The sequence below is a fragment of the Uloborus diversus genome, chromosome 7 (genome assembly GCF_026930045.1).
Source record: "Uloborus diversus isolate 005 chromosome 7, Udiv.v.3.1, whole genome shotgun sequence".
NCBI classification, from domain to species: Eukaryota; Metazoa; Arthropoda; class Arachnida; order Araneae; family Uloboridae; genus Uloborus; species Uloborus diversus.
In genome coordinates, this window is record NC_072737.1 from 673,496 (window position 1) to 694,940 (window position 21,445).

The 21,445-nt window shown below is 33.6% G+C and overlaps 1 protein-coding gene across 1 annotated transcript in view; it reads left to right on the plus strand.

Moving 5' to 3' along the window:
• LOC129225768 (ataxin-3-like) overlaps positions 1–19,439 on the plus strand; it is a 50,660-nt gene extending 31,221 nt beyond the window's left edge. Inside the window, 2 exon segments of the mRNA XM_054860273.1 lie at positions 8,157–8,204; positions 19,266–19,439. Coding sequence (XP_054716248.1) covers positions 8,157–8,204; positions 19,266–19,336 — 119 coding nt within the window. The 3' untranslated portion in view covers positions 19,337–19,439.
• Positions 19,440–21,445: the final 2,006 nt, after the last annotated feature.

Below are 21,445 nucleotides of genomic sequence, written 5' to 3' on the forward strand. Positions count from 1 at the left end.
CCCCTGCATATACACAACTTATTCTCTGATGAATTTCCGCTGCCCTGTTACCCAGGGGCGTAGCTAAGGGGGGGGTTTTGGGGACAAACCCCCCCCCCCCCCGAAAAGTTAGTCTCAACAAAAAAAGAGAAAAAGAAGAGAGAAGAGAAAGAAAAAAAAAGGAAGAAAAGGAAAAAATTCCAAGCGATTATACATACATATATATATATATATATATATATATATAATAATATATATATATATATATATATAATATATATATATATATATATAATATATATATATATATATATATATATAATATATATATATATATATAATATATATATATATATATATATAATATATATTTATATATATATATATATATATATAAAAGAAGTAACCCCCCCCGAAAGTCGGGTCTAGCTACGCCACTGCTGTTACCCTCTGCTTGCAAGAAACGAATACCACTTCTCAATTCACATTTGGCGGGATACTCGATAGAGACAGTCATGTTTTCGTGTCTGTAGCTCAACAGGAAACGGCAGATTGGATTCGACAGTAACCGAGTGTTTGGACGGGGGTATGTGCAGTATCCTAGTATGCAAACCAGCCACCTGCCGCCCACATGGCTTTCCAAATGTGAAAACGGAGCTTGGAAAAAAAAACCTACATATTAATCACATTGTTATTGGTCATCTCTTTCTTCAAACTATACAAGTAACCTTGAAGTAACCTTGAAGTGGCTACTACAGCAGTGTTGGCCACTACTGGTGTGTTTACCTTATTTGTGTTGAGCAGGGTGGTAACACACCTGGAAAAACCTGGAAATCAGGGAATTCTCAGGGAAGTTTTAATTTCTGAAAAAAAATCAGGGAATTATCAGGGTATTTTAAAAATTTCTTAAAATATCAGGGAAAAATATAATTTTTAACCACAAACCTCTGAAGTTTTCCTTCCCGATATTTCTTTTCATTTTGACACGAAAGTTTTTTTTTTGCCACACCAAACTTTATACACATTCTAAAATTATTTTTAACTGCTACAAACCAGCAAAGCCTCAAGATAGAACTCAACAAAAAATTATAAGTATTTGTAAAACTACCTCAAATCAGATATGCTTCTTTTCATTATTTCTTAATTTACTTTAAAGTTCTGAGGAACGTATCTGTAATTATTAATATTTTAATATTTTGTTTCATACAGCTGATCTCAATATTTTTGCATCTGTGTTTGGAGTTTTATTTATTTATTTTTTTTTAAATTTTTGATTATTCTTAAGCTTTGTTAGAAGGCTTGTAGATAAAATTTGTTTACATTCTTTAAAACCTCAATTTGGAATCGTTTAATTGAAATTCTCTAATAATTTTGAGTGCGAGTTTTCAAATATCACAAGTTAAATGTTGAACTGGACAAAATTTAATTTAAAAACTTTAGTCTTCAAGTACTTTGAATGTTTCATCTTACTGTTTTCTTTCTTGTTTTCTGATATAAAAATCTGTTTACCTCATATTTTTCAAACTAAAATCTACTGCTTGCCACGATTGTAAAATCAGGAAAATTTATGGAGCTAAATCAGGGAATTATCAGGGAACTTTTTTTCCATGATTTTGTTACCACCATGTTGAGTATTTCAGCATGATTTCATCACCAACAATTCTGATCTGTACAATCCCAAATAAATCATATCCAATATCAAGTTCAACGGTTTGTTTTGTCTCCTCAATGCAGACATGTGATTTTTCTGCATCTTGACAGAATTCCGTATTTTCGGTACTTTTGAAAAGTGAAAATTTCATTTCTGTGAAAATCCGTATTTTAATTTTTTTTTCTTGTGAAAAAGAAATCCCTTCCATGCATGCAGCTACTTAACCGACGGGTGCAGCGTTTTCCTCTGCTGTGATTCGTTTAACTTGATTCCGATCGGTAGTGATGCTTACTGCGCATCGTTCTGCGCTTTAGCTCATTCTCTACTTAACGAATGGACCATAGACTAATAATAAGAGTAGACCAGCTATGGCAACCCTTTGCTGCTCATAAACCAAACCATGTGACTGGTGGATATCCTAGCAACAGCGGGCCTTGATCGTAGCAGACAATCAACACGAGCGAGAAATAAAATAAATAGAATTGATGGAACACGGAAGAATGATCTTTTATGGAGTCCGACTTGTAAATTTGTTATTCTAGGCTGTAAATATTTTGTTAATATAGTGAGTTTTTCGTTCAGATAGCACTGTGCATTTCCTTTTGTAATTTCAATAACTCTCTAAGCAATAAAAGATGCAAGCGACCAAGAGGAATCAGCAAACGGTAAGATTTTTACCTACAGTTTCAATTTAAGATACCGATTAGTACATTTTTGCGTCAACGCAAAACGTTTACGCCATTTCGTCCACGCCGACGCTGACAGCTCCAAATGAAATCAAAGTTACTGAAAACTGATCAAAAACTATTACTAATGTCAAAATAATGCATAACTAAAAGAAAAACAGTTCAATCTCTGCACCTGGAAGTTTTTTTTTAATGAAAACACATTGTCTTAAAATACATGTCGAGTGCCAAACTATAGATAATGCTGCCATCTAGCAACCATGCCGCCAAAGCCTTCGCCAAGCCCTTCCACCAGTCACATGATACATCTATGAACCAATTTTCTTCATCAGCAAGAATGAGAAAGCTCGGTCTACTCTTATTATTAGTCTATGGAATTTACAGTTTGGTTGGTTAGAGCACGCTGCCTAATCCTGGGCTAAAAGGTAAACAAAGGGATTATCGTTGTGTCATAAGATTTCAGTTGTGCATTGACCACGCTCTTGCGGCAAATTGTAATTTTATTGCTTATCTTTTTTGAATTTCTTGCAAAAAGAAATGTTTAACGGAATTCTGTAGCATATCTGTTGCAAACGCTCCAAAGCTGATGTGGAATTTAAAAAAATTGATAAAGATAAAAAAAGAGCAAATTTAGGTCGTGTTGGATGGATTCCAATCCCATGCTGCTGAAGTGGACGACAACACTTGGAACAAAATACTTAGGAATAATAATTTGTATGCCTGACAAATAAGATCTTATTTACAAATTTTTACTGTCAATGTTTACTTACCAGCACTATTTACAAACTATGATTTAATTTTTAAAAAATTGTTTCTTAATTTTAAAAAAATCTCTTCAACTCTAATTTGATTTTTATCTCATATAAGACTAGTCCCCCCCCCTCCCCCCATTTTTCTGTCATGTTTACTAAATTTGATTTAAATAATAAGCTGCAATATTAAAATTTGTTTTACCTCATTGTTTTTTGGTGTAGTAATGCTTGAAATTGAAACAATTTTTTCAATAGTTTTAAGAACAGGATAGATTAGCTTTGTTAATAATCTTTTCTGTCACTAATAAACTATACATTATTTTAATAACTGACATTCCGAAGATCTTTTTTTATTGTTTTGAAAATTTCATGCTCTTTCAATACACCCTGGTATTATATATTTGTTATATCAGTTAGTTTATTTGATTTACGGAAGTATGTCTTGACGCCGTGGTACTTCAGTATTTTTTTCCTTTAGTGAGTCGCATGTTGTTGCCAACATGCTTAAACTTGAAACATAAATACATTACAATTTGAAGTATTGTTGCGGACTCTCTTTCCTGATACATGATTGGACAACTGGTAATCATGGCGACATTTTATGTCATAAATAAAGAAATTTTGCATTTACCTTACATACAAATACGAACCCAGGGTTCGTACGCTGCTCGAAACTCCTCAAATACTCCTTCATTCATGAAATTTTTTTGAAGGGCCCTTCAAACTCCTTCATTTTAGTTCTAACTCCTTCAAAACTCCTTCTTTTTTGGTTCAAGACTACATAATCTTCCTCTATGGCAGTAACTTAAAATACTTCGATTGACAACTAACTTCGTCACAAGGGCGATTTTAATGTAGTCATTTCGTGCATTTATTTTTTTCGATTTGCAAACTGATCATAGTTAATTCATAAAAGTTGAAGGTGAGAATTTTATTAGAAGACTAAGACATTTCATAAGTGACGTAACACATGCTTAAATGGTGCTTGGCTATTTTTTCAAGTTGCATGATTACTGCTTTTCCCTCCACCACACTCTCAGCAGCAAAAGTCAGGTTGTCTAATCATTATTTAAATATTTAAAACTACATAAGTAGATGTACTACATTAAGTGATTGCGTTAAAAAAAACAATTGTTTAGTTGAATGCAGTTATGACATTCTAAAAAGGGTCATCCACAAGTGATACCATGCTTTGAGGAGAAGACGGGCTCATGAAATTGTGACAGGAGGAAGGGAGAGGGTGACACAAAAAGTGACATCACACAATTATTGTAACAATATGTTTGTAAAAAATATGACGTGACAAGAGTTTGGGGTGAAGTGTGACACTTTGTGATAAAGGGTGCAGGTGGTCAAATATACTGAAAAAAAGTGTGACATCATTTAATGACACTCCATTAGTACTCCTTCAAAATCTCATTTTACTCCTTCAAAACTCCTTCATTTTATTTCTGAAACTGAGTACGAACCCTGAAACCCAACTTGCTTAAAATATTGTAACGAGTTACAATTTCTTCAAGTGGTTTCCTGCTGTGTTAGCCTTTTTGGTAACTGATAAATTGTATCATCGTTCAAATTGAGGAATGAAATTCAAACATTGCTAAATATTTTATTTTTTCTCTTTTTGAGCAAAGGGTTATCAAACTTTGAGTACCATGATTCATTTTAATGAGGTTGTTTTTAAACAGTATAACGTTTCTTATGGTGTAACACTTTGAAAATTAAAGTACTGCAAAATTTAATATTTGCAGCTGCATATTTTATATTACTGTGTCACATTTCTATGAGCGTGTAATAATAAGACTAATGTCGTGTGTCATAAGATTCAAAAAAAAAAAAAAAAATGGAAAGTAACAACAATTTAACTGAACCTCCAAGTGTAATGGATTCCTTTAAATTACTTTGAACGTGGCAAAATAAATTAGAAACAATTTCAATTCATTATGTGTTGTTTCTGTATTAGTTTGTATACAGTCACTTTCATTCAATGTAAAAAAAAATATGTTTATTTACTAGTCATCAAATATTTAAATTTGTTACTATTCAGTTGCCGAATAGAGCGCCTGAATATTCAGTGCAACTCTACTTTAAAATCTTTGTGAACCAAATAATATCAAGAAGCAATCTTCAGGGGTCTGTGAGTGGGGGGGGGGGATTAGTTTTCAAAAAACATTTCTATTCGAATCAGTATATTCGGTCGGATCTCAATACTGTCAAACCCGTTAACACGAACTCGCTTAACAAGAAATAAATGCCATTTCCTGTCAGATAAAGCTACAAAGTATTAAATCAATCGTTTAACACAAAGAGGATTTAAGCGAAATCCCGCATAAGACGGAGAACTTTTTAAGGTCTTGAAGAAAAAGGGGAAAAGAAAATCCCCATACTTTTACATGAAATTACTGACGAAAGATCTGCACTCGAACGCAAGCGACATGAATGGCAGCGAGAAAATTCCTTATGTGAGAATTTCGGGAAAACCTCGTTGTTCGAGAAAGTGCGAAGTTTAGCCGTAGACTATGACAGTAAAAAAGCTTGGATGAAAAGTGAAATCTTAACAAGTGACTGTCAAACATAGACATAAAATTTCATCATGAAAAAAAAAAGTCTAGTTCTGGACACCTGTTCTGCCCATGTAGAGGTTTAAGGTCTAGAAGCGATAAAGTGTTTTTTCACCCCTCGACACTGCAGCCAAAATCCAGTCTTGAGATCGAGGAAAAATCAGATGTTTGAAAATGTGCACTGTCGTAGAGAAATGGTCGGAATAGCCGTTGCCTGTATTTCGAATTGCTTAAGTTTCTTACTTGAACTATAGATATAAATGCTTGCAGGGGCCAATCCAGGATTTTTTTCTTGCTACCTATTTTTGTGAAAGTATTGCATCATTCTTTTTTGTGAATGTTCATTTTTATCAGCATTGTTTTTGTGAAATTTTAGAGGCATCTTAGTTTTTGTAAAAGAAGTAGTGGAACAAGTGAAATTTTAGTTCAAAAAGTGTATATGTCATCTAGTATTATTTTTAACAGGTTTCGTTTTTTGGGTGGGGAGAGCTAAAAACCTAAGAAGTACCAAAAATACCATCGTCATTTCAGCTTAATGGTCTATATACTGTGTACAATATAGGAAATTATGAGAAAAACGGTTCTTCAAAACAGATGTTTAAAGATTGTGATAACATTGCATAAATACAATTTGGTGAGAAACAGCTAAAAATGAGTTAAAATACTACTAAAAGGTTTCTATTTAAGCGATTGTTCATATAAACCTACTTAGAATTTTATTTTATAAGTAAATTTTGTTTTAAACAGAGAAACAAATTTTATGTTTTAAAATGCGAATTTTTGTGAAATTTTCGATATTTTTGTGAAGCTACTGATTTTATTACTTGATTTTTGTGAAAGTACCTATTTCAAAACAAGATTTTTGTGAAGGTACCGAAAAACGGTAGCATAATCAGCCTGTATTGGGCCCTGGCTTGGGTGTACATTTTTGTACAAAGGTACTGGTTCCTATATTTTCTGAGACACAAAAACAAAAAAAAAAACTTGTCTGCTCACACAAAATTCCGTAAACGTAGAAATCGGTCAACGCGAAATATTTCGGTGTTCCCGTCGAATTCGTGTTGACAAGGTTTGGCTGTGACTCTGCGCCAGTTGACTCCAATATTACTTCATCTCGAAGCTATCGAGCTCTCGAGACTGTTGTGGGAACTTTCCACAACTCAAAGGTTTTAACACTAGAACGACTGACATTTCCTGTATACCTAGAAAGACTGAAGGGGGCCAGTGTGGCCCCTACCCATTTTTGGGGTGAATTCTTTTAAAAATTCTTCCTGAGGGAGTCCACACGCCTGATACACCTTCTTTCATGACTAAATAAAAACTTAGTACTTAATTATTTTTAGTTTTTCTCTCTGTACTGGGCAAAAGGTTGAATTAGTTTTCCTTTCTAAGAGCAATGGCCACCGTTAGGACGGTGAGCAGTCGGTACTGTTTACAGCATTTGGATATCCGATATGCTGCATAAAGAGGAAGTTGCGGGTTAAACTAGAGTGAATGGCATTTTTTTTATGCTACGACAATTAGGAGAAAGGAAAAAGATAAGTTTTTAAATTGTAAAAAAGCTTAGGGGCCACTTTGGCCGTCTTTCTAGGTATAAGGATCAATGTTTACAGTACTATGAAGCGAATGATTAAATGATTAAACAAGCATTCAATTAGTGTCATATAATGAAAAGTCAGAAAATTCCATTAAGTTCCGTTAGATATTATCGGAGTTATTAAACAACAAACTACGCGAGGGGCCACACAGGCCCCTCTGTCTTTCTAGTGTTAACCAATCTCTAGACTCTCTGAGTTGGATGGTTAACGGTACGTGGCTGTGTGTATTGACAGGGTTCGTACGCTCCTTACAAACTCCTTATAAACTCCTGCTTTTTAAGAAAAGAAAATAAGGGCCCTTAAAACTCCTGAATTTTGCTATTATCTCCTTACAAAATCCTTATTTTTTTTATTCTACATGACTTTAAAGATGTTTTTCTATCGCCAATCCAATAGGAGTGATTACGTTGTACCTAACTTTTCCAAAATTCCGCTATTTATTCGTCTGCTAATACCGGAAATCCGATTTTTTCGTTAGACAAATTTCTTTCCCATATCCGAAATTTTTGTACAAATTTATGACGATTATGTGGATAGTTATTTGTAAAATAACATCTTTTAGATTTGTTAAAGTACCATTCTAAAGTTTTTTTTTTGCTTCTATAAATTCTTTTATGTACCCCCCCCCCCCCCCTTGTATTTGAATTTGATTCCGAGGCGGCTCACGTCAAAGAAAATGCAGTAAATGCATATTTTACTATGAATTCAGTATGTTTGTGCGTTCAATGTTTTGTATGAAAACAAAAATAAATAATATTAGAGTTGTACATATTTTTTCTGAAATAAGTTTTAAAAAATACATCTTTAAACAGGAAACTGGTCCTTATTAAAATGATCTCCTGCGAAACTTCTTAAAAACTCCTTACTTTTGATTTTCCAAGTTGAGTATGAACCCTGATTGAGTATTGATTTCCCGATCCTCTTTCCAGAATTCCGAGCGGGAGAGTCCTCCAGGCCTCACACAGAAGCAGAGAGCGGTGAGTCTTCTTTCCTTTCACCTTGTTTTCGGTGATTGCTTCACCGTTACTCAGTTCTCGTCAAATCTATCTCTTATATAATTAAAAACTGAGCGTATCCATACCTGCCAAGCCTTCCGGATTTCCCGGAAGTTTTACGGTTTTTTATGTCCTTTTCCGGTTATGAGCAAAATCTTCCGGATTTTTCACGTTTTGTAGGGAAAAAATAGTATCTCGCCAATTTTGGCGCTAACGACTCTTTTGTGGAACGCGGCACCGCGTTTTAGGCCAAGTAGCCGAGGAAAGGTTGCCGTAGGAGAATGGCACGAGAAGAAGCGAGGCAAGATTATGACGTCACGGAGTGATACGGCGCATGAATTCATCGGGATCTAATCAAAGCAAGCGTCGCTCCTGGCAACTAGGGGCACAATTTCGGCGCCGATTATCTTCTCGTTCTCTCGGTTCGAGCTGTTTTTGCTTCATTCTTTTTTTAAAATGAGTACCAAATGTTATTTCCAAACTTTTAAAGAAAGCAATAAAAGTAATGTTTACAATTCATAACTAATATATTGTTAAATGTAAAGAGGATAGGGGTCCTGTTTGATTTTATTTTGCGTTAAAATCTTGTGGATAAAAATAAAAAAATCTTCCGGATTTTTTTTTCTCGGAGGTTGGCAGGTATGGCATATCTATGTATGTCTGAGCTTCTTCTCCCGAACGACCATCGAGCTGGGCATCGATGGATTCGTCATCTTCCCGTCTTCACGTTTGGCTATTTAACATCATCCTCCGATGATAATTAGCGGAGATATCAATTAATATCAATTACGACGCGTAGATTTCCACACAAAATCCCTATTTTTCGAAGGCTTTCCTCCATTCGAATGATTATTCAGTGCTTCATCTCCACTTTCCGCAACAATGCTTCTATTAAAATGTATAGCGGGGAGAAGAAAATCGTTGGAAGATCTGTTGCCATTTTTTTTTCTGGAACATGAACAGGTAAAATTCTTGTTTTTGTTTTGAGGCTTTTCCTGTGATCACAGCAGATTTAAAACGTTTACTTTTTGGGGGTTTTCCGCAATCAGCAGCAAAATTTCACTGACTTTTTTTTTTGGTTCAAGCCCGAGTGTTGAACTCGCGTCACTTGACATGACTTTTATTTTCGAGGTGGACAGGGGTCGAAGTGGTCCTATATTTCCTATATTTCCTATATTTTCAAAAAAAGTATGAAAATCGTCCTATATTTCCTATATTTTTGGAAAATGTCCTATATTTCCTATATTCCTGTGTTTTTATCCAATTTATTTCTTTAAAACAACAGTAAACAAACTATCTGACTTCGGATTTTTCGTCCAAAGTACGTGTGCAAACGAATTTCAAATTAAAAAACACAACTCACTAAATCCTGCAACAGGCATCTTCTCTCATTGGCCACAGCAATATGACGTCACCGTAGTGGGTGGAGTTTCGAGAACGAATTCTGAAGTGGGTTTTAGAATTTTGCGTTTGGCAACAGCAGTTTGTTTTGTTTTCCAGCGTGGTTTTTTTGTTTTTGTTTTCGTGTTTTTTTTTTTGTTTTCGCGGGTATATTTTTGTGTTCAGTGCATTTTCTGATCGGAATGTTATAGTAGTCTTTTCTTTTTGTGGAATTTTATCGAACAAAATATCTGTATGTTTGTGCTACAAAGCATTGGTTATTTCCTGTTAGTTCTCAACACAAAGACGGTTTTTATTTATTTATATAAGCTATGTTTGTGACACTTCTATCCCTGCAAAAAGTGTGAGTTGCTGTGTTAATTATCAATAACTTTCCCTTTGTTCTTTTTCTTTTTTTTTTGTCTACCAAGTACACTTTTTTCAAAAATTATTCTTTTAACTACAGGAAAGTCATTTCAGGTGTAAGTTATAATTTTGTTTGAAGGTTTTTTTTTAAATAAAATCATTGATAAGAATAAATAAATAATATGTATGTATTATTTCTTTTTTCATAGCGAAACTATTCATATAATGTGTCCTATATTTGTCCTATATTTTTTGTGGAAAATGTCCTATATGTGACAAGTCGATCACTTCTACCGCTGAGGTGGACCGTGCAAAGCCGGGCGACGCAGCTAGTATTGGCAATAAAAGTTGGCATCATTCGCATTGATATTTGCTACAACAGGTTATTTAACACGGCAATTTTCAGAAATCTGGCCTGAATTGAGCATTTGATTTAATCGCCTTACATTATTAAAAACTAGTGTTTTAATTCTAGTACAGTACAACATCCGAGCTTCGATTAACCAAGGTTTCTGTTAACCGATCCGATAATGAGGTTTTTTTTCCTTCTTTTGTCTAAATACGTGAGCCCATAAATGTTTTATTTCTGTGCCTGTGCTGCCCTCTACTGTGCCTCAAAAACTAATTTCTAAGAAACGTAAGAAAGACCCGTATTTAGAGCAGGTGGCACATACTAACTACACCTATGGAAATTTTGTTGCTGAAAAAATGGCGCGATCGGAGAGCCATTGCCGGAAATTCGGGACTTTTGCAAAGAATGGTAACAGATTTAACAACAATAATGTAAATTTAGTAAAACAATGAATTTTCAATTTTTCTGGAAATTTTGTGTTTTTTATAAGCGTTTGTTTATATTTAAATTCGCATTGTAAAAAATTCGATGGACGTTTTAAAACTTACAATTTATTTTCCTATGTTAGTTTTTTAACTGTAAAATATTATTTTTGCATGTTCGTTTTTATCGTTTAAAAATATTCTATTGTATTTTAACGAACACATTTTAAAAATTTGCGATCCTGACATGTTATTATGAAAAGTTTCTACTAACCAATATTCCCGACATTCGAGGCACCAGCGGTCCCAGTTAGCTCGAATAACAGAAGTTCTAATATACGTAGTTATCATCAAAAAACACAAAAAATGAAAGCACCCACCAAAAAAAAACTTGTTTGACAGGGCAGAGTCGTATGTGTACCTGAGCAAAAAATACGGTCGATATTTCTGTCCAGCCTGTAAAAAGAAGCCACATGGAAATTGTTTTAAGATGTTCCACAATCCATAAAATATTATTTTATTTCTTGAATTGGAATTAATTTTTGTAAGCATATTTTTTGTTTGTTTTTTAAATAAATTTTCTGTTTGTGTTCTGCATTCATTTTTTTTTCTCTCATCCCGGAAGCCTTCTATCGATATTAGCACTGGTACATTCCGAGTTCAATTGTAGCTGCACAAAAATGGCGAGTTAACGAGTGCGAGATAACTAGTAGTTGGGGTCTGATTTTCTCAATATTTGTAGATTGTACAGAGGAAACTACTCTAGCTAAATGTCTTTCATGTGAATTACTTTCTGCAAACCAACACAGAGGAAACTACTCTAGCTAAATGTCTTTCATGTGAATTACTTTCTGCAAACCAACACGTCACAAATCTCGAATAAACACAAGGTATATTTTTTTAGAAATTAACAGGTTTTACAAACGGTCGGACAGATAACAGAATAGGCTGTTCCAGTGGCGTAGCTAGATCCGACTTTCGGGGGGGGTTACTTCTTATATATATATATATATATATATATATATATATATATATAGTATATATATATATATATATATATATATATATATATATATATATATATATATATACATATATATATATAACATATACATATATACATATATATATATATACATATATATATATATATATATATATAACATATATATATACATATATATATATATATATATATATATAATATATATATACATATATAATATATATATATACATATAATATATATATATATATATATATATATATATATATATATATATATATATATATATATATATATATATATATATATATATATATATATATATATATATATATATATATATAATCGCTTGGAATTTTTCCCTTTTCTTCTTTTTTTTTCTTTCTCTTCTCTCTTCTTTTTCTCTTTTTTTTTTGAGACTAACTTTTTGGGGGGGGTTTTGTCCCCAAAACCCCCCCCCTTAGCTACGCCCCTGGGCTGTTCAGTATTTTCATTATCTTACGAAAAAATGTAATATTTCTTACTCTGTACACAGAAATAGAAAAACAGGTAACAAAAAATTCAAAGAAATGTCTTGATTAAGCTGGTATTCAGTAAATAGGGATTTAAACTACTCGAGGTTCTACAGTAGGTTTGCATAACAAAATAAAATACAATAAAGTAAAATGCAAAAAAAAAAATGTTGTAATTAAAAACGAACAATAGATTTTATCACTCGAGAAGTAACTTTGCCTTTAACTGCGGGTAATCAAGGGAACTAAGAAACCTGAAACCTCACCATTCTTGGGTTTCGTCGTCTTTTATATTTTTCTTCAGAAAAACGCTGAATTTTCCAGCTTTTTTTACCCCAAGACAATTTTTGTGCTTTGTTCATATACTTATGCTACAATATGCTACAAGTACCCCCACATTTTCCCTAAAAAAAGACAAAAAAGAACCACATTTCTTTTAAACCCAGCTTTAGTTGGGTTTTTTTGGGGTTTTATTTGAAAAAACCCTGGGTCCATGGGCTTTTTAAGAAAACCCCGGGTTTTTGCCAACCCTGATATAAACATACGTAAAAGATTTCCTATCTATTAAATGGAGAAAAAAAAAATCCGATGTGTACACTGCGTAATTTCACTTCTCTTAAATATTGGACATCTTTTTAACGATTCGAAAGAAGAGGTGCGCGTATTCCTATAAGCACATTCGATGTGATCTATATTTATCAAAAGTCTTTTTGCTTTTTTTTTGACACTTTTGAAATGTATTCCTTATAGTTTGACACTTTCTAATTCAAAGAATTTCGATTCGTTCGCGAGCGTCGAATTCCGAAGGAAACGCTCTGTGGTTTTGTGAGAAATGACGTTCGCCGTGAGTACGATAAAAATAAATCCTCTAGATACTGCATTGTTTGTACAACTCTTTAATAATAGTAATTTATTTTTTTAAATGAAATTAAAAAATAAATAAAAATTAAATAGTAGTATTTTTTTCAACCAAAAGAATGTATCATAGTTTTTTTTTTGAATTGTTGTAGAAATTTTTGGGAGCGTGGGGGGGGGGGTTGCTCCCTGTAAACCCACCCCATTAATATGGTCCTGGATGCATATAAACAACCTTTACTCAGTTAGAGACCTTATAATAGTATTGGGACTCCTGATTGGCCAGTCTTCGCAAATGTGTCAGCCATGTTTTTTTTTCCATCCAACGTAGTGACCAAATTTCGTTCCTCTGAAGTGATAAATTCACGTTTGAATGTTTTAAAGTCCTCTCTTTTCATAATGCCTAGAAGACATGTTTTGTTTTGAAATGAAACAATAATTAGAGCGTGCCAAACAAGCTATACAGAAGACAGATGATGTTTTCACACGGTAGCCAATCAGCAGTCTCCAAATTTTTACATGGTCTCTAGCAGAGTAAAGGTTGTTTATATGCGTCCTGGATGCATGCATGCACATGTGTGTACATTAGGGTGCGTCTTATTTTTAAAGGTTTTAATTTTTTCATGAGGCACCCTCTCATTTTGTTCCTTTGGATGAAAAAAAAATTCTCATCTCTGAAAAATAAAAATTGAATAATATTTAGGAGGTGCTACCACTGCTGCAAAATTTGTCAAATCTCCCTCTTTTTATTTTTTTAAAATTTATTTATTTTGTCTGGATAATAATTAGCAATCAGTGAAAAGTTTGTATTGTCACAAAGAGAATAATTACAGTATTGCTGAATGTAAAAGACGGAAGTGTAAACCTGTGATATAAATGGCATTACTGAACTTTCGGTTGTTTTTTTTTTTTTTTTTGACATTATTACATAAAATGACAACCATGAAATGCTTATTGTTTTCTTGTATATATTAGAAATAGGTATTTGTGTTATGTTAAACCCAACCAACCTAATTTCATGTTGATTAAAAATGTAACAAGATATATTGGGGAGTTAATTTTTACACCATTTTTTTCACAATGAATGTAATTTTAATCACTGGTAGCACCCCCTAAATTATGTTCAAATTCTATGAAACTTTTATGTGTGTATTTTTTCATCAAAAGGAAACAATTAAGGGGGTGCCCCATAAGAAATTCAAAACTTTTTTAAAAAGTGCATTATAAGACACACCCTAGTGTACATTTCCATGACTATCTATGTATCTATAATGTGTGTGTACGAGGTGTCCCAAAAATGGATTTTGAAAATCTGTGGAAGAAAAACGGAGTGTATTCTGCGTTTCATACCAAAATATAAGTACATTGCTTCATAATTTTATTTCAAAAAACATTTATTATTCAAAAGTCGTCATCCTGGCACATCACCGGAGCCTGAAAGCATCGCTGTGCTTTTTTAGGATCTTCTATAGATAAATTTAAAAAAAATTCTTCAGATAATATTTTCTTCTTTAAATGAAAAAAAAAAAAAAAAAAAACAAGTTGATTTGTGCATCACATGACTTCCTTTTACTCCAATTCAATATCATTTCCCCCATTACTGGCAATTTTAATGTGATTCAAAAGTTTACTCTCTAAATACAGTGAAACCTGTGTAAGTTGACCACTTGCGGTGCAGCACTTTGGTGGTCAACTTAGACAGGTGGTCAACTTATAGAAGGTCGTAATGAAAACTTTTTTTTTTGTCCCATGCATTCATTTTTTAACTAATTGGAATATTTTAAACTCACTGTCATTGTTTAACATTACTTTAAAACAATAAGAAAAAATGTTGCTTAAATATTTTTAGAGATTATTTACCAGAATGACGTGTAAAGTATCATACAAATTTAAAATTCTTGTGAATCAATTAAAAAAAAAAGTCTCATTGCTTATGAAAACTACTTTCTTGATATTAACAATTCCTAAAAATTCATGAGAAGTCAAAAGTGACTCAAATTCTTCATTTGATTTTTTCTTGTACATTTTTAACCATGGTAATCTACTTTTCAACAAAATAACTCCTTATTGAAGTTTGGCGCAATTTCTAGGACTTAACATGAGCCCAATGTTTTTCGATGGAAACATAAATATTTATTGGTTTTTCTAAAATGTCTGGTTATTTATTTGAGGCATAACTGATGAAACTTTAAGTATAATCTAATGCTTTTGCCTAGTGGTCAACTTACCAAAGGGTTTTTTACAATACTCCAAACCAAAGCTGGTGTATATTAGTGGTCAAGATAGACAGGTGGTCAAGTTAGAGATGTGGTCAAGTTACAGAGGTTTTCCTTCATTATATAAGATAAGACTAATTCCATTCCTGACAAAAGCGATCAACTTAGACAGGTGGTCAACTTACAAAGGTGGTCAACTTTACAGGTTTTACACATGAAAATATTTCTAAGAGATGAGAAAGAGTATATAAAAGTAAAGTAATGTTTTACAGTTAAAAAACTAAAGTTGAAAAATCGCTTGTAGTAAGATTTTAAATACTCAAATAATTTTATGCCAAGTTCAATATTAAACGAGCCAATGTGTGCATCACATGACTTCCTTTTACTCCAGTTTAATGGCATTTCCCCATTACTGGCAGTTTTAATGTGATTCAATTGTTTACTCTCTAAATATCACCAACAATGACCCAAATTAAAACCAGATTTTAAAAAAAAATGCCGAATTTGTCGCAAACTTGGCGACCGAAACACTTGGCGATATATCGCCAAGTGTCCGCCAAATGATAACACCACTTGAGTTTACATCGAAATGAACAATGATTTCCCCCAAAAAAGAGGGAAAAGACCCCTTTAGAAACACCTGAGTGCAACCAAAAGGGGAGGTGCAGAACGAGGCCCCACTAGGAGTCTTAGTACCAAATTTCAACTTTCTAGGACATACCGTTCTTGAGTTATGCGACATACATACGCACATACAGACGTCACGAGAAAACTCGTTGCAATTTAGCTCGGGAATCGGCAAAATGGATAGTTCGCCTGTCTGTACCTTCTTTGGCACCTATCCACGTGTGGTTGAAAAAAAAAAAAAATTCAACATTCATTCAGGGGTGAGTAAAATGGAAATGAAGGTCGATTTTTGAGTTAAAATTTTTTCACGAATACAATACTTCCTTTTTTGTAAAAAGAAGTAAAAAATACGTTTAAAAAAAGCAAACATTTCTAGAATGATTTTTTATTTAAATTGAAAATTCATCATTTTCTTAAATTTACATTAAAGCCAAAAAGAGTCTGTTCTTAATAGTTATTGGCTTGGATAAGAGAAACCTCGGTTGATTGAAGCTCAGTTAATAAAGGTTCTACTCTATTTCTGTCCCTTTATGTAACTTCAGTCCCATATCCAGAAATTGCATTTTAATCAACAAATATTAATTTTAATTAAAAATATTACGTGTGCATTTTTAAAATGTTGTCCTACTTAAGGCAATATGAAAACATAAGTGATGCCTAAATGTTTGTAATGCAAACAAGTAAAAACTCTTGTGAAAATGGAAATATCCTTTCAAAATTCTAGATACGTTTAAATTTTTATGTATTATTTAAATTTTTATGAAATATTATTTTAAATTATGTGATTTGCTATCTTTTTTGTTATTAGTTAATTAAGTAAAAGTTTCTGAGTTTTTGTTTTATTTAAGTTGGGGAAAAATTTTAAATTTTTATGAAATATTATTTTAAATGATGTGTTTTGCTTTCTTTTTTGTTATTAGTTAATTAAGTAAAAGTTTAGAAACATCTTTCTGAGTTTTTGTATTGTTTAAGTTGGGGAAAAATTATTACATTTGTCCTTACAATTTAAATTTTAAACTGCCGTTAATTTTAGTTTTTCAATGCTGATCATTGAATTGTGTCCTTAAATGTCATCTCTTTACATAAAAACTAGCAGTACCCGCGCAGCGATGCCTGTGCTAAAAATTTAAAGAAAATCCGTTGAATTAAAGAAAAACAAATTCCACCAAAATTACATTTGGAGTAGCTTTCAAATGTAAAAATTTCCGTAATTCATAGCCAAATTCGCCAAGCGACTTTCTAATTAAAAACAAAATCAATTAACGTACGCACAATGAATTTAAAATAAATAACAGTAAAATATTCATAAGCAACAGAGGCAACTTCCTCCAAAAATGTTTAAAGAGAAAGTAATTGAAAAATTGTCTGGAAAAAATGGACCTAGTGTTATAGCAATTTCTGGAAAGAGAAGCCTTGAAAATTGGCGCAACAAGAATCGCTTATGTCTCCTGTTCTAATTAATTGAGAAAAATGAAACAAACATCATCTTAAAGTAAGAAAAACAACGTTAAAAAAGCACAAATTTGCCAATGACAGCAGACACGTGTTTCGGCATTACAGGGAATGCCTTTTTCAACGCAGAAAGTAAGGAGCTCATGGATGAAAAGACATCCGACAAAAGTTTATCTTAAACATCATCTTGTTTGTGAAGGAAAACCCTTTCCAACGATATTTGGGGGGGGGGGGATTTTTTACCCCCATAGTTACAGTATACCCTGTAAAGTTGACCACCCTTGTAAGTGGACCGCTATTTTCGGGCACAGAATTAGATCTATATCATATAATTCAACCTCTATAAGTTGACCACCCTTGTAAGTAGACTAGTAAAATAGTGCTCTGCAAGTGATCAACTTACACAGGTTTCATTGTAGCCGAAATTTAGCTTAATTAGTTAATTAGAAAAAACTAATTCGAAATTTAGAATTCGGGCTTCGAGGTGCAGACGTTCGAATTTTGTGCCTAATTTCAGAGCTGTAAATGCTATGGGGGCTTCTGGCCATCGGGTAGAAACAACCGTCACCTTTATATATACAGTCGGACCTCCAATATATCGAAGTAGCGAATTGCCGGAAAATAATTCGATATATAGAAATTTCGATACATGGAAACGGTCTTATTTTATCCTAAAAATCTCCTAAAACATTAAAATTAAAGCTGATTTTCGTGTACGAAACCTAATTTCTAATTTATACGAGCATCGGATTAAACGAAAGTTAATAATTAGAAAAATAACAGAAATGACACTTTTGCGCCTTCATACATCTTCATTCTTCGGCAATTCAACTTGATCCGCAACATGAGGGGATTTTCGTTTTGACAAATCGAGAGAAAAGTAAAAAATCAATCGACTTAACTTGAATGATTTTTACTGCAGCTAAAACGACTAGGAACGATAATCAACAGAACAAAAGGGATGACTTGAAACCGATTTTACAATGTTACTGGTTACGACTAAGATATTTGAAGTAAATAAGAGGGAATTTAAGAATTCTGGAACGAAACAACGACCTATCTACACACCCCTCAAACCCAGATTCCTTATGAGTTTCGTAGCAACCTTTAGTGAACATAATGTTCTCCCCTAACCTTTATTTGTCATGAGACACAGTCTAAAAAGGAAAAAAATCTACAAATGTCTCGAAAAAAAAATTCGATATATAGAGATTTTTTCGATATATAAAAACAATTTTTCTATGTAATGAACATAGAAATTTGCTTGGATTTTGATCCATAGAAAATTTCGATATGTGGAAGTTCGATATATGGAAGTTCGACTGTATATAGATTATCAGGGGTGATTGTGGTCCGGTATTTTACCGAATTTCCGGTATTTTCGGACGTATTTCCGGTATTTTTATGTCCGAAAATACCGGAATTATGTTTTTTTTTTTGGTTATGCTTTTATCTCCCTACTTCCGCAATTCTTTTTAAATTATATAATACTCATCAAATATACCTGCAAGAGCCTTAAGATGGACACCTATCCCTTAAGATGGACAAATGTCAAGATAATTTGTATAACACCAGCTCAAAAGTAACTTCGTAACCCATTAAAAATTTAATCAAATGTACACACACTATTTTGACTCAGAACTATTTAATACATTTAATACTATGGCACTTAAGTAATAGGGGCCGAAGATTACCCCCCCCCCTGTTCTCGCTTTGAAACTTTCGGGTATTTTTTGATGAACTCACAATCACCCCTGATATAGATGAACGACTGTCCATTTCTTTGGCGATGAATGTTTCCTACTTGTGAGTGGCAAAAGTTAAAATCAGTGAGGACCTGTTTCTTTCGTTCCAGAGCCGAGCGAGCAGGAGATGCTGGAGAGGGCCATCCAGATGTCCTTGGAGATGCCTCCAGACACATCCTGAGGACGACTTTTTTCTATACCTGTTGATTCTGTTTGATGATTTATGAATAAAAAGTATTTTCATGTACATATCTTTGACTGTATATTAAAATCCTTGCCCGAGCCGTGTGCCTCTTTATTTCGTTCCTTTGGTCCCTTCTCCCTCCCGCCTAAGTCCGTTTGTTAGAGTGTGGTACGCTTTTATACATTTTGGTCCTCTTCTATCTATATATATATATAAATGAATGTTTGTCTGTATGTCATCCATGAACTCAAAAACTACCCGGCAGATTTGGCTGAAACTTTGTTATTTTTGGTACTGGGAATGTTTATAGACCAGTTGGAAAAAAATCCGATCTTTTTTATTCCAATTTAAGTCACAATCCATTGGATAAATACGAATAAAATGATCGGCTGCAGAAATTAATTCGCGTCTCATTGATAAGAAGTTAGCATTTTTCTTGAGTTTGAACAAATAAATTCTCTCTTTATTGTTTTCATGCAACGGGGGGATTTAAAACTTTTTCTATTTGATATTTTTAGCGATGGATTTATCTTGCAAACTGCGTGAGTACAAAATTTGAGTAGAGTCACTGGATACCTGGACCGATTATTATGAAAATGGCTATATATATGTATTTTTCCACGGAGATGGTGCATAATATGCTCGTTGAAGCCACTCGCCACCAGGTGGCGCTGCAGAGTAGCAACTTCTGCCCCGTTCAACCGATTGTCATGAAAATCAGTATAATGATGTATTTTTTTGCTGGCGTAGCAACGCGCGTCGGGTACAGCTAGTTTTTAAATAATTCTATAATCAGTTTCAAAAACCCCTCACCGTCATCGGCGATCAACTGTTGCCTCAAAGCAGTGTGATATTCAATCTTTCTCGATCCACCGGATTAGTATCTAGCCTGTAATTTAACTTATTTTATGTTGATCTAGCCTCAATAAAGAAGTAAAAATTTGACCTTCATTTTCCAGTCAAGAGTTATAAATAAAAATCGTGTAGCGAATAGTTCACATTTGGATCCGAATTGTAGAACCGTAAACAAACACAGCGCAAAAAGTTTTTCAAAACAGAATTTGGGAGCTTTGTGGAAATCGGGATCTGGGGACAAACTTCAATAAAGAAGTAAAAATTTGACCATTTTCCAATCAAGTGTTATAAATAAAAGTCGTGTAGCAAATAGTTCATATTTGGATCCGAATTGTAGAACCGTAAACAAACACATCGCAAAAGGTTTTTTATAACGGAATTTGGGAGCTTTGTGGAAATCAGGACCTGGGTACCAACCAAGGACGGATACAGAAATTGTTCAAGTAGGGGGCGGTTGATTTTTTAGCTTACCTTTACCTTTACTACGTATCTAATTATTTACACATGTTTTTTTTTTTTTGGGGGGGGGGCACACCATTTTTATCTGACACAACTAAATTGTTTAGATTTTTCTAAGGAGGTTTCTGAACCTATTCCTTTCCTTTTCAACCAAAGATCGCCTGGAATAACCCTCTTAAAACTTCAGTTCTAAACAGCTTCCAGAAGAGAGATTCGAACCCCATTCCTTTAATAAATGTCGTCAAAGATGGCCTGCACTTGCAATTTGTAACTTCAATTTGGAAAAATTGCCGATACAGGATCCCCCAAGGGAATGGCGATCGCCCCTCCTTTGTATCCGTCCTTGGTACCAACCAATGGGAATCCTGTATGTGATCATGATGTTGATGCTGACTGTACGGATGCCGAACTGGGAATTGAATTTTAAATTTGAAACAAGTTGGGAACTAACCACACTTTCAGATGGCTTCAGTTCACTCGCTTGCAAGAGCGTTACGAATGGATGAGCTTTAAACGGAACTCGATTTCCACGCGATCGTTGGCGTGGAAGTGTTTTCTTTTGTTAGAATCTTCACCTGTGTTACGGCAAAGTGGAAGTTTTTTCAAGTGGTGCAAACCATGTTTTTTACCGAGGAAGGGATTTATGGCCAATGCCTTTTCTATTTATCTAAATAAAGACATACATGGTCAGTAATCATTACTGGAAGTTCACGGCCGCTGGCCCTCTCAAACTTTTACAATATGATCCCGATGGTAGAAAAAGGCCGATCCCCTAGTTGCAGACGAGGCTGA